Source organism: Panthera onca, chromosome D2, assembly GCF_046562875.1.
Source record: "Panthera onca isolate mPanOnc1 chromosome D2, mPanOnc1 haplotype 2, whole genome shotgun sequence".
Lineage (NCBI taxonomy): Eukaryota > Metazoa > Chordata > Mammalia > Carnivora > Felidae > Panthera > Panthera onca.
This window is the reverse complement of record NC_138349.1, coordinates 85,345,319-85,358,666: the sequence shown is the minus strand read 5'-3', so window position 1 is coordinate 85,358,666 and position 13,348 is coordinate 85,345,319. Positions and strand designations below refer to the sequence as shown.

At 42.3% G+C, this 13,348-nt stretch overlaps 1 protein-coding gene across 6 annotated transcripts in view; it reads left to right on the top strand.

Moving 5' to 3' along the window:
* Positions 1 to 13,348, top strand: part of PCDH15 (protocadherin related 15) — a 1,703,323-nt gene that overhangs the window by 1,347,416 nt on the left and 342,559 nt on the right. For all 6 annotated transcript variants that reach the window (XM_078434112.2, XM_078434113.2, XM_078434110.2 and 3 more), the window contains one exon: positions 11,410 to 11,616. In XM_078434112.2, coding sequence (XP_078290238.2) covers positions 11,410 to 11,616 — 207 coding nt within the window. The remainder of the gene's footprint in view (positions 1 to 11,409; positions 11,617 to 13,348) is intronic.

The window sequence follows — 13,348 nt, the reverse complement described above, 5'->3', positions numbered from 1 at the left end:
AGCTACGTGGCACATGGGTTTCTGATGCCACAGATCGTTGGGCTCTATCTGAACGGGGATACTCATTACACTCTACTTCACAGAGATTCAGTGGAAACTCAGGCTCGCTTGTTTTTAAGGCATCTGGCATTTGCTGGTTTTCAGTTTGCCACGTCTTTTCTGAGCCCTTAAGAGGTGCCTGACATTTTGCTTGGTGTTGAAGAGACAGAAATGTGTGGAGGCTTTGCCTCAAGGAAACCGCAGGTATGGAAATGACGATTTTAGACTGACCTCCCTTCTGAGGTCTGCATCAATGTTTGCAATTACCGGCTGGATAACTAGTCCCAGGGCAATGCAAGAGTGTCGTGTTGAGAGTGCAGCACACTCAGCACCTGTGGAAACCTGAAGCCTTCTATTCCTGCTTTTCTCTTGGCTCACCACCAGCACAGTCGGCCGGGCACCCCATCTAGGAGATGCCAGCTCCCCAGACACCTGTCCTGCGGTCCATGTCCAGTCACCATTGGGTCTTCTCCACGTAGCTCTGGGGTTTCTCCTGCCTGTCTCCCCCGCCCCTGTGCCTATGGCAGTTCTCTGGCCCCCACCATCAAGGCCACCCTCTCACGCAGGTAGTCTCTCCAACCTCAGCTGCTTCTCCTACCCCAGCCCTGCACGTTCCCAACAGAATGTTGCTAAAACAGAAATAGGTCAAGTCACTCCATGTTGCCTTCAGGACACTGGATCATTTACCCACCACACGTATTTTCCATGGAGAACTTTGCTGATTCGAAAGATCGCAGGTGTCAAAAGCAGATAGGCGGAGCTAAGGGCCACAGACATCAGTCATCACGTCTCAGAATAAAAAGGGTGGCATCTCCCATGAAAACGGAACTGTCAAAATCAGTTACGTCTGCTGAGGAGATAGTGAAGTATAAGTTACTGTTCTTTCTGCTGCCACATGAGTCTTGTCAGTCTCTCAGAAAAAGGAGAAATAAAGAGGGGCAAAGAAAGGCGTGCATACTCCCTTTAGGGAAGATTGACCAGGAGTCTCCAGTGAGCCGGGGTTAGGACCGAAAACCTCGGACCTGATGTTTCCATCCACAGGAAGCAAGACAAATGCTATGGGGGAAATACTCGAGCTGAGTGTGCTCTCCCTGTCCTAACAGATCCCTGCTCACAGACAAAGCACAGACATGCCCCACATCTCAGTTTGGCAGGTCAGTAGACAATAAACTGTGTCTGCCCTAGTAGCAGAATCACTAAGGTGAGGAAGTTGGAGTCCATTAAGAGTGAAAGTTCTTTATATATTTTAGAGAAGTTATCCCACAAAAATGTCAAGGATTAGTTCTTATTAGTAATGAAATAGCAAACGCTGCATGGATTTCTTAATGACTGATACTTTTGGAAATTCATCAACACGTTTGATACATGCTCATCTTTAATTTTAGGTTCCTTTTTTAATTTAATTAATTAATTTTTAAATTTATATTCAAGTTAACATATAGAATAGTCTAGCCTTCAGGTCTAGAACCCAGTAATTAATCGCTTACATGAACACCCAGTGCTCATCCTGAAAAGTGTCTTCTTAATGCCCATCACCCATTTAGCCCATCCTCCACCCACTTCCCTTACATCAATTCTCAGTTTGTGCTCTGTATTTAAGAGTCTCTTATGGTTTGCCTTCCTCTCTGTTTTTATCTTATTTTTGCTTCCCTTCCCCTATGTTCATCTGTTTGGTATTTTAAATTCCACATATGAGTGAAATCATATGATACTCGTCTTTCTCTGACTTATTTCACTTAGTATAATACATGCTAGTTCCATCCATGTCATTGCAAATGGCAAGATTTTATTCTTTTTTGATGGCTGAGTAGTATTCCATCTTCTTTGTCTATTCATCTGTCAATGGACATTTGGGCTCTTTCCATACTTTGACTATTGTGGATAGAGCTGCTATAAACATTGGGGTTCATGTGCCTTTGAGTCAGCATTTTTGTATCCTTTGGATAAATACCTAGTAGTGTAATTGCTGGGTCAAACAGTAGTTCTCTTTTTAATTTTCTGAGGAAACTTCATACTATTTTCCAGAGTGGCTTCACCAGTTTGCATTTCCACCAACAGTGCAAGAGGGTTCCTCTTTCTCCGCATCCTCACCAATATCTGTTGTTTCCTGAGTTGTTAATTTTAGCCACTTTGACAGGTGTGCGGTGGTATCTCAATGTAGTTTTGATTTGTATTTCCCTGATGATGAGCGATGTTGGCATCTTTTCATGTGTCTGTTAGCCAACTGGGTACCTTATTTGGAAAAGTGTCTTTTCATGTACTCTGCACATTTCTTTTTTTTTTAATTTATTTTTGTTTTACATTTTATTTATTTTTGATAGAGACAGAACACAAGTCGGGGAGGGGCAGAGCGAGAGGGAGACACAGGATCCAAGCAGGCTCCAGGCTCCGAGCAGGCTCCAGGCTCCGAGCAGTCAGCACAGAGCCTGACGTGGGGCTCGGACTCACAAACCATGAGATCATGACCTGAGCCGAAGTCGGACGCTCAACCGACTGAGCCACCCAGGAGCCCCAACTCTGCACATTTCTTAACAAACCCAACACACACAAAACAAATTTTATGTTCCTTCTTAAAAATTTGCACAGTAAAGATTAACACATAAAACATTATTTTTGTTTCCTCAAAAGAACACTGTATACTTGTACATCCTTCTGGTTGTCCCCAATTCTAAAAAATTCTAAGCGTGAGCCTGAATTATTTAGTAATATGACAATTATGGAAATTAATAAAAGGAAAGAACGTATTGTGCCCTCAGAGCAGAAATACAGCATAGCAGTTGAATACAGTGTCTATCCAAATGTGCAAGCTGCCGACAGAAACACGGAGGTGATAGTTTATTTGGCCTCCTTCCTTCCTCACAAGGTGACCTGCAGGTGCTTGGAAGAGGAAAAACAACTTATCCATTCTCGTCACGGTGCCTTGATTTCGGCAAGTCCCCCTTGTCTGCAAAGGTCATTGTATGAGTACGGCAGCAAGTGAAAATACTGTAAAATGTTCTAATGAAGCTGCTTTCTGAGTGGTCCTTGCCATACCTCCCCAGTACATGCGTCTACGTACATCTGCAGCCATTCCCAGGGGATCTTCATAAGCTCCTTTCCCCATGGAAAACTTTAGACATATTCTCCACCTTGTGAGTTCAGTAGGTCTACTCACTATTTTTTCTCAAGAGTCACCAGGTACAGGGGCACCTGAGTGGCTCAGTTGGTTAAGCATCTGACTCTTGGTTGCAGCTCAGGTCATGGTCTCACAGTTTGTGGGTTTGAGCCCCACGCCGGGCTCTGTGCTGGTGGTGTGGAGCCTGCTTGGGATTCTCTCTCCCTCTCACTCTCTGTCCTTTCCCAGCTCATGTTCGCTCTCTCTCCCTCCCTCTCTCAAAATAAATAAATAAGACTTTTCTTTAAAAAAGAATAACCTGGTATATAGGTGAAACACTAAATTCCCGCTCTCCCTATTTTCCAGGCTCTGAAAAATAACCCACTTGGAGATCAGTTTTTTGGGCTATTGATGGGTTTTTGTGAAATTCAGATATTCCAAGATGAACTTTTCCAGTTGACCAGTTCACATAAGACACTTCAGCTGTTGGGAGAAAACCCAGTCAGAACAGGATCAGAACCCTGCATGGGCCTCTGCTGACTGGGGAGGCAGATGGCATGGCAAAATGAGGGAGATAAAACAGGAGCATTCCAGAAAAAGTTACTACTTTATCACTATCATAATTCTGTCTCTGGCTGGCCGTGCTATTTATAGCCAAGATGATTCCTATGTTCAAAGCACCAGCCAATGAGTCTGACATATCTGTGATTAGCAGGGGTTCCTGAGCTTGTGTCTTCCCTAAAGTGACTGATTTTTTCCTTCTTTAAATCATTCAAAATTGGTTTAGTCATTCTGGTGCCGGTTTGTATCTCAGACACGAAGAAAGATTTTTATTATTGAAAGATATACAGGAACTTTGCAGATTCATTGCAATAAATTATAAACAGAATGGGCATATTCTTCAAGTGAAGATACAATATACTTCACTTTCTTAAAAATATTCCTTTGGTGGGAAGTGTGTCCAAATTGTTGTGTTGTCATATTATGAACTTTTGCCGCGTGTGCATTGTCTATCTTCTGTCTAGTGAAGATATTTTTCTTGTTGGTCAAACAGAAAATGTATTTATTTCCAGCCAAGGATGTATTTCTTTGCTACACTTATGACATTACAGACAAACCAGTATTTGTGTGTAATATACAAAGCGGTGTTTTGCATTTTATCTGGTAAATCATTATATGGCTTTTTAAGTCCTCAGATATTTTTTAGTGACTTATAAATCCACTTGCTGTCAAACTCTTTGGACATCCTTTGATTCCTTAGAGTATTAAAGTTTAAATAAAGAATGTCTGTAAATTTAAGGCACTATGATTTTATAAGAAGGGTCAAAAAGCAATGAGATACACTTATTTCAATTATTAATTAGTTGCTAATATTAATATCATCTTTGACCTGGGCAACACAGGCTTGCCACATCTCCCTAAGACATTTCAAAAGAAGAGTGCACGTTCACAGAAAGGAGATGTAACCTACTGTCAGTAGAGCTTTGGCCCCAACACCCTGTAGGACTCTAGTGAGCTGAGCTGGACCCTAAGGAGAACTCCCTCACACAAGCAAGGTCCCCCCCACTATTCATGTCCATCCGTTCCATCCAGTTGAAATACAAAACTTTGCTTAAAGCCGACAAAGGAACAGTTACTTGCCCGTGAGGCCAGAGCAGAGTTGGGCTGAGGCCACCCTTAGTGTCACAGCTTCCTGGGAACCTGAACGAGAGAAGACAAGGTGCACGGACCTAACTGATCTGCGGGGGGCTAGCAGCTGGACAGGACCATATGATGTGTTTGTTTCTGAAGGGCAGATTTCAGGGCTCCCCCCACTCAGTCAAGATGCCCCTGTGTTTCTCGGGGCACCAAAGTGTGAGAACCAACCGTATATTAACGTCATTTGGAGCCAGTAAGCCAGGGTAACATTAAAATAATAATAAGGAAACAGACAAATAAATGCAAATGAGAAAGTCTGACTGAGCCCCAGGAATCTGCCTTAACCATAACCTCACGTGATACTGAGGCATCAGAACCAGGGCTCAGGAAACACAGTGTTTGAGAAGCACTGAATGGAAAAGTACAAAAGGCAGAGCCTACTTCTGGAGCCTGCCTTTAACGAAACGATGTACTAGAAGAGGCAAGCGTCTGTAATGCTTAAATAGCTTTGCAGTGTTGGTTGTTGAAGCCCCTTCCTGGATCAGCCTTTATTAAACTGTACCATGTGCTCTGGAGTGGCCGTAAGTTAGTTGACTACCTTGCTATAAACTAGTGGCCATAAACTAGTTTACTAGTGGTGGGAGGAGGGGAAACCTATGTGCATGTTTTGGGAGAGCAAGTTGATGGTAGTTCTTTAGTAACATTTTTATTGAAAAGTATGTATCTCGATGAGTTTTCACAAATAGGAGCATCCATATGTACGGAAAAAAGGGTATTACAAACACCCCAGGTGCCTCACCACCCTCTCCTGGTCACTGCCCCTCACACACCTGAGAACACCCACTGTATGCCTGTAACAGCATAAATTACTTTTGTCTGTTTTAAACTGTTTTTATAATTGTGTTAAAGTATCATATTTTTTGTCAGAATCATAGTAGTGCTATGCCCCATTCTTTTTGTTTGTTTGTTTGTTTGTTACTATGGCTAACTTCAGAGGTATCTGTTCCACAATGATTCACTTTGCACTTGAAAAAGAATTCAATAACAACATGTCTTTCTACAGGGAAATGTTTAGACTTTTGTAAGCACTGGCTTTCAAATAAAAGTCCAAGGAATTCATGCTTGAATCTCAAGGCAGGCGTGTCTAAATGCCTCGCTCTTTGAACGTTGAAAACGAATAGCATTGTTAGTGCTAATAAATAAATTATTTGGTTGGAAACTTGAGTAAATGTATTTTAGCAATCTAAATCGATTAGGAAAAAAAGTGTTAATGAATACCATTCCTAATCAAAAAGAGAAAGTAGAAGTATAAATTTAGCCCTCCAGCGAAATTCTCCAAAGCAAGTGCTCTTCTGGTCTGTTTGAAAGTTGCATTTAGAGTGGGCTAAGGGATAGGGGTCTGTGAAGCCCCAGTGGCCGGGGGGTGGGGGGGGAAGGAGGGGGTCAGGTTCGCAGTGTCAGCCTCCTGCAGGTGTAAAGAAGTAGCCTGTGTTCAGCTGGGAGACAGGGGTGTGAGGAGTGGCATCCTTTGTGCCCCGAAGGCTCTACTCTGGAGGAAGGTGAGTCCACGAGGGGCACACCGCAGGCCTAGTCAGAAGGGTGCCAGAATGGAGGCCTCGCATGAGGGAGCATGATGAGATGAGATCCTGTAGGCCCAGGAGAAGTAAAAGTCGATGAAGGGCTTTGGTCGGGGAAGTGACCCAATCCAGGGAAGGCCGGGTGGCTCTGTCGGTTGAGCATTGACTCTTGATTTCAGCTCATGATCTTATAGTTGCTGAGATCAAATCCTATGCCAGGCTCTGCACTGACAGTGTGGATTCTGCTTGGGATTCTCTCTCTCTCCCTCTCTCCCCCCCCCCCCCTTTGCTCTCCCATGTGTGCTCTCTCTCTCTCTCTCTCTCTCAAAATAAATAAATAAACATTTAAAAAAAGAAGAGGTGACCCAATCTGGCTATTCTTTAACAAAAGTGCTGGCCTCCCTTATGGGGTGTGGGCTCCTGATGAGGGGGAAGCTGACAGGTTAAATAATTAGGTAACAGATGATGATAGTGGCATCATCGTGGAGAAGGTGAAGGAGGTGAGGAGTGGTTAGGTCCTGCTTACATTTGGAAGTTCACAGTCAATAAAATATGCTCATGGATTAGCCGTGAGGAGCAAAAGAAGCAAGGTGGGTCCAGGGTCTGAGTATCCTGGCCGAACAGCTGGAAGATGGGACCGCCAGGAGTCGTGAACACCCCCCAAGCAGCGGGCTTGTGAATTGAGACCCCCCCCCCACCTTTGGCACAGGTTACAGGGGAAATGTTCTTCAGGCCCCAGGCACAGATGTGCGGTGGCCATGTACACAGGGGCTCACGTGGCAGGTGAGGGCAGGGCTGAGCTGGAGTGAGGACATTGCTGACATTTCTACGGCCATGACATTCGCAGGGACCCACCAGCACCTGAGTGTGAGGATGAATAGGAGATGGCCAAGCCCTCTGGGGCTGGGAGAGACCAGCAAAGGACAATGGGGAGAGGTCAGGGGTACTATGAGAGGAAACCAAGACAGAGTGTCGTGTTGAAAGGCTATTGAACAGTGTTTTCAATGCTGAAGACAGGTTCGGGGGTAAGGACAGTGTAGGAGTGTAGGAGTCCTGATGGCTTGGGCAACTGACCCTGCCAGGGGCCCCGCTCAGCAAAACCTGTGAGGAGTGAGGTCCTCACAAGTGAACGTGTGCAAAGTAGGCTCCCTAGGCCCTCGAGTGGTAAGTCCTGTCTAGCAGAAAACAATTTCTTTCTTCTTCCCTAGAATGTATGTAAACGTCTTGATAATCTCTCCCATTTTCCCGTTCTGCCCTCAATTGTTCTATCTCCTTGAGAGGGTTCCTATCGGAGATGGTGGGATTTGTTCACGTGCTTGCTCCCCTCCGACAGGAAAAGTTATCCTGCTTCCTCAGTCCCCAGGTGCAGGCAGCTATGCCATTATCAGCACTTGCTTGTTTTAATACCGAAGATCAAGTGGTTTGTCTCTTTCAGTGTTCTGCCCGCCAAAGTAGCTGAATAGTGCATTTTATTTTATTTTTTTTATACTTCTGCTTTCTTGTCTTTTAGTTTCATTACTGAAAATGGGACTCATGCCCAGAAATTCTCCCAAAAAAACCTGGCTTTTAAATATAATATTTAACTGGTAACTACAGACTCTGTAGATATAAATACAGTTACCTAATGGGGTTAAGTGACTTTTGAAAATACCACCTTCTTGGGGCGCCTGGGTGGCCCAGTTGGTTAGGCATCCAACTTCAGCTAAGGTCATGATCTCACGGTTCGGGAGTTCGAACCCTGCGTCAGGGTCTGTGCTGACAGCTCAGGGCCTGGAGCCTGCTTCTGATTCTTTGTCTACCCCCCCTCAGCTCTTCCCCTGCTCACACTCTATCTCTCTCTCTCAAAATAAATAAAGATTAAAACAAATTTAAAAAAAAAAAGAAGAAGAACTGTTAAAATACCACCTTCTTTCACCTGACCTGCTTTTTGCACTTCTCTTCTCATTGATGAGTGGTTACCGGGGATCAGAACAAGTCAGATTTTTGAGAATTCCTATGTATATTGTACAGAAGAAGGAAGGATTGGATGACAGGTTTGATGCATGGTGTCACTGAAGAGTAAAGTGTAATGGTATTAATTTGTGTTAAGTGCCATATTTTAACTCTAATTAATCTGGAGTATCTACGTTATTAATATTCTTTCCTGCCACTAATTTCTCCCATCAGTCTTACATTGGAATGTTCATTTGCATCCTCTGAATTGGAGAAAGGTGGTGAATTTCTCTGAGTAGCCTCTCATAAATCAGGAGACTGGAGTTTTTGATGCTTTCCTGCCTGGTATTTACATGTGATGTGGCCTTGAACTTAAAACTAACCTTTTTACTTCTCCATCAACACAAATGTATATGTTCTCACATTTAGAGAGGGGTATACAAAATAGGATAGAGATTAGGAATGTGGACTTTGGAGACAGATGCCTGGTTAGCACACCTGACACAATATATGGCAGCAATCCAAAAATATCAGCCATATTAACAACAAACTAATGTGAGGGTTAAAACGGGGCTTTTGCATGTTATTTTTAAAGACATGCAGAATTTGATTGTGCCCAGAGATCTAATTTGAGTTTCATTTCCTTTTCATTGGACCACTTTGTTTTCATCATGCAAATAATACATGTTCTTCCTGGCGTCACAGCTGGCAGTAAAAATTAACAACCTATGAGCTGAATGTAAAACATAAGCTTCTTTCACTATTATAAAATTAGGCTTTTTGTCTTCCCCTCACCATCCATAAATTGTGTGTTTGTGTGTGTTTATCGTGGGGGAGGGAATACATTATAGAGTTTGTGACTTTTCGCAGCACTGCTGGCATGCCCAGGATGTGGCATCATGGCTTTTGGAATAATTAGCTGCAAAATAAAGGGAGAGAGAAAGGTCCTGCTCACAATGACTTGCGTCTATGAACTGTTCCCGCTTTAATCAGATCACAGTTGCTGGGTCGGAAGCCCGTAAGGACCAATTAGTTTTGTCCAGTGTAAAAGTGATGTTTTCTAGTCAGAGTCTGTCCCTCTCACCCTGATTGGCTGTGTCCAAAAAGCCTGCTGTGTGTCACAGAGGGAACTCCTGAAGAGCATCTGTGGCTCAGCGCAAATTAATGACAGCTGCTGGACACAGAAAGAGCAGTCCATACTGATGGGGGGCGGGGGGGTTTGGCGCATAGGCGTATGTGTGAGAAGAATGCGTAAGTCCAGAAAAGGCTGTGCATTATTTCAAGATTGTGGTTCCCCGTGCGGATCAGGGCTCATTGAACCTTTTGTCCCATGGACCACTTTGGCAATATGTTCCCCAATGAAAATATAAATGCGTACAATAAATGACATAGCATTATAAAGGAAATCTAATGTATTGAAATAGAATTCTCAAAATATTTAAAAAGAAGAAAAATACATAGTTTTTATCAGTGCTTTAAATAACCTAATTTTACAGTGGGTTTATTAATTACCACGATTTCAAATTAGTAATTAGCATAAATGATGTTTCAAAATAGTTCAATATTAATAATAATATGAAGTGAAAAAATATTGTGAGTTTTCTTGGTTCAAAGTCACCAGTCCTCCCAGACTGGTAACTGTGATTTGTTACTCACCCTCTTCATTGATGAAAATACTAAATTATGATCAGAAGAAAGTGTACAATTATCTTCTAGAAGCTCGAGTTTCTGCCCCAGATTGAAAAATCAGAGATACCTATCTGAACCACTTGTAAATTTTCATGGCTAAAATGGTACTGTTTCATCCAGGAAAGCACTTGAGTGTTTAATATAAAATATTTAACCTTCAGTTGGAGTTGATTTCAAAACACAACTATTGCAAAAGTGGGGAAAACTTATCAGTAAAAATTTATGACAGAAAATTTGAATCTATTTCAATAAATACATTCTATTGAATTGTGTCAAGGTTTTTCTTGACATTTGGAGGAAATTTTCTAGGAGTCAGTTGTGATGAAATCTTCCCTGAAATAACTTCTGGATTGCTATACAATAAGGTACATTTTCTAAAAGAAAGACAAAAACAAAACCCAGAAAGTCAAGGGCTGGTGTTTCCCCCATTCACAACATGACCACGTACTCATGAAAAGAAAATCTATTGGAAATATAAATTGTCATCAATTTTTTTAACTGAAGAGGAGAAAAGACAAGAAAACAAACATATTTCTAGTACATGAGTCTTAATTATATTTTAATAACATATGTCTAATTAAATAATATTTGGAATTCTACAGCTATTTAAAAATACTTACTTGAAATCATCTCTGTCCGTTATATGATGTCTTTGAGGACTTTCCATGGGCAAAAATGTAGCCTTAATCTATTAACTTTATATAGAAATATGAATTATTTGGGGATTTGATCATTAGTGTGGAATGAGAAGACAAATAGGAAAATAAAGTAAATATAATACTTTAGGTTATGAATTTTTTTCTCTTTTACTTAAATATTTTATTAGCAATTTACCAAATGCCTTTGCTTCTCAATTTTCTGTCTACCTGTTTGTTTGTTTTTTTTTAATTTTTTTTTCAACGTTTTTTATTTATTTTTGGGACAGAGAGAGACAGAGCATGAACGGGGGAGGGGCAGAGAGAGAGGGAGACACAGAATCGGAAACAGGCTCCAGGTTCCGAGCCATCAGCCCAGAGCCTGACGCGGGGCTCGAACTCACAGACTGCGAGATCGTGACCTGGCTGAAGTCGGACGCTTAACCGACTGCGCCACCCAGGCGCCCCTCTGTCTACCTGTTTTTAAGCACAATTTTCTCTCCTAACAATATATAATGCAGATACAATAATTCTTTATTAGTGTTTTTGTTTGTTTTTGTTTTGTTTTGTTTTTAATATATACTGAGTTTGAGGACAGGAGACCAAAAAGTTGATGAGCTGTCTCTGGACTTTCTTGTCCTCGTCGACTCGTTCTAAGGGCCCCAGTCCCTTGACTTGAAAGCATTTCTTCTTTCTGTAATGACTCTAGATCAAAAAAGAACCCTCCTATATGATGTGAAAAGCAACACGCCAAAAGCATCCAATAACATAGAATTTTTTAACTTCTCAAAAAATTACTTTCTAGGCTGAACAAGACAATGGCCACCCTCTGCCAGCCTTTGCCAGTCTACATATTGAAATACTGGATGAAAACAACCAGAGTCCCTACTTCACTATGCCCAGTTATCAAGGCTACATTCTGGAATCTGCCCCAGTGGGAGCCACTATCTCCGACAGTCTGAATTTGACCACCCCTCTTAGAATTGTGGCTCTGGACAAGGACATAGAGGATGTAAGTTCAATCTGCATTTTGCTCTTGTTTTCTTAACACATCTCTTACTGTCTTTATGTCAACAGGAAATTTTACGAGGACATAGTTACATGAGCCATAGAATAGAGAACCAAGTCTGTATAAATAAGAGTCTCAGAAACAAGGAACTTAGTGTTGTAATCTAATTTTACATCAAGAATACTGTGAAAAAGAGTATGTTTGAATTCAGTGACTGTTTGTTTGTTTGTTTGTTTTTCAGTTTACAGATCCTGGGTATAAGGATGAAAAGGAATGTTTCATTTATAGTTTGCTAAACCACAGGACAATCTTTTTTTTTTTTTTTAATTAATATGGGTTGAAAACTGTTTCTATAATTGCTGATAGGGGAACATAATCGCATTACAAAATAAATATTAGAAAAAAAAAAAACAAAAACATGAAGGCAGCCCTGTGGTATGGTTTAAGGAACTTTTCCGATCCTATGTTATTAGGCAAAAACACATTTGGAGGCAGCTGACCAGCTCACACTGCTACCGGTGGCCGTGTTGATGTCAAGGCTCCGTCCGCCATGCATGCCAGTGCCCTGTGGTGGACGTGCCACTGGCCACACGGGTGGTTGGCCGTCCAGGCTGGGCGGGTCAGAGTTCTTGACCTCTGCACCCCCTCTTGTGCTGAGAAGTGGGCAGCCAATCTATACCAGGCCAGTCAGAGCTTTTCCAGGAAAGGAAAATCAAGGAACCAGGGCGGGGAGACTTTGGCATCACGTATTAAAGAAATGGAAACGGATCTGAAGCCACAGTGGCCGCGTTAGCTGACATCATGGAGGAAGCCTGTCACCACAGAGAGGAAATGAGTCCTGACAAAGTCACACACAAGGGAGTGCTGTTGGGTCCTGTTGTCTTGGGTTAGAAGATGCCCAGGCCTGTACTGATCTCTGATTTTTCTTCCTTTCGTTCTGTGGTTCTGTGACCTGCCACAGTATTTCCCCATGCATCTTTTTTATTTTTTTGAAAACATACTTTCAGTTTGAATTCTGCCCCTTCCAAAGGGAGAAAGACCTGACTCAGCCATTTCTCCCTCTTCAACAGAGCTGTTCATAAATGTCCTGCAGCCACGCTGTCCCCGATGGCAGCCACCAGCCACGCGTGCCTGTGGAGCCCTGGAAACAGGACTACACTGACAATTTAATGTTTTGTTTAATTTAACTAACTTAAATCTAAGTAGTCACCTGCCACTACTTGGGCAGCACAGCCGTAGAGTGTTCCCCAAAATCTCATTACAAGGAAGCTTCATCATCCGTCTAGTAAATGAAGAGGGAACTTTCAGATTTTTTGTCCCCTCTTTCTGGAAAAAGTTTCTAACACTTCGCAGAGGCTGTGACAACTCTGTGTGCACTCCGCTTCTTTCCAGATGCCTTTCTACCTCCTGATACTTTCTCTCTCCCCTCATCCCAACCTTCCTGTGCTGCTTAGTCTCTCTTCTTTGGTCTCATCACGTTTTAACAATAACTGTCAGGGAGTTCTTAGTACCGGCCAGACAATCTAGTAAATACTTTATCTTGCGTTAATTCCCTTAAATCTCACAGCAAACATAAAAGATGCAATATCCCATATTGCAGAAGGGGAAGTTGAAGCTATTTTAAATTGATTTCTGTGATCACAGACTTAGTAAATGGTGGAGTTGGTCCTTGAGCCAAGGTCTATGGGAAGCAAAGTCCTTGATTTTAAGCACCAAACTAGAAAGCCCATGTCTA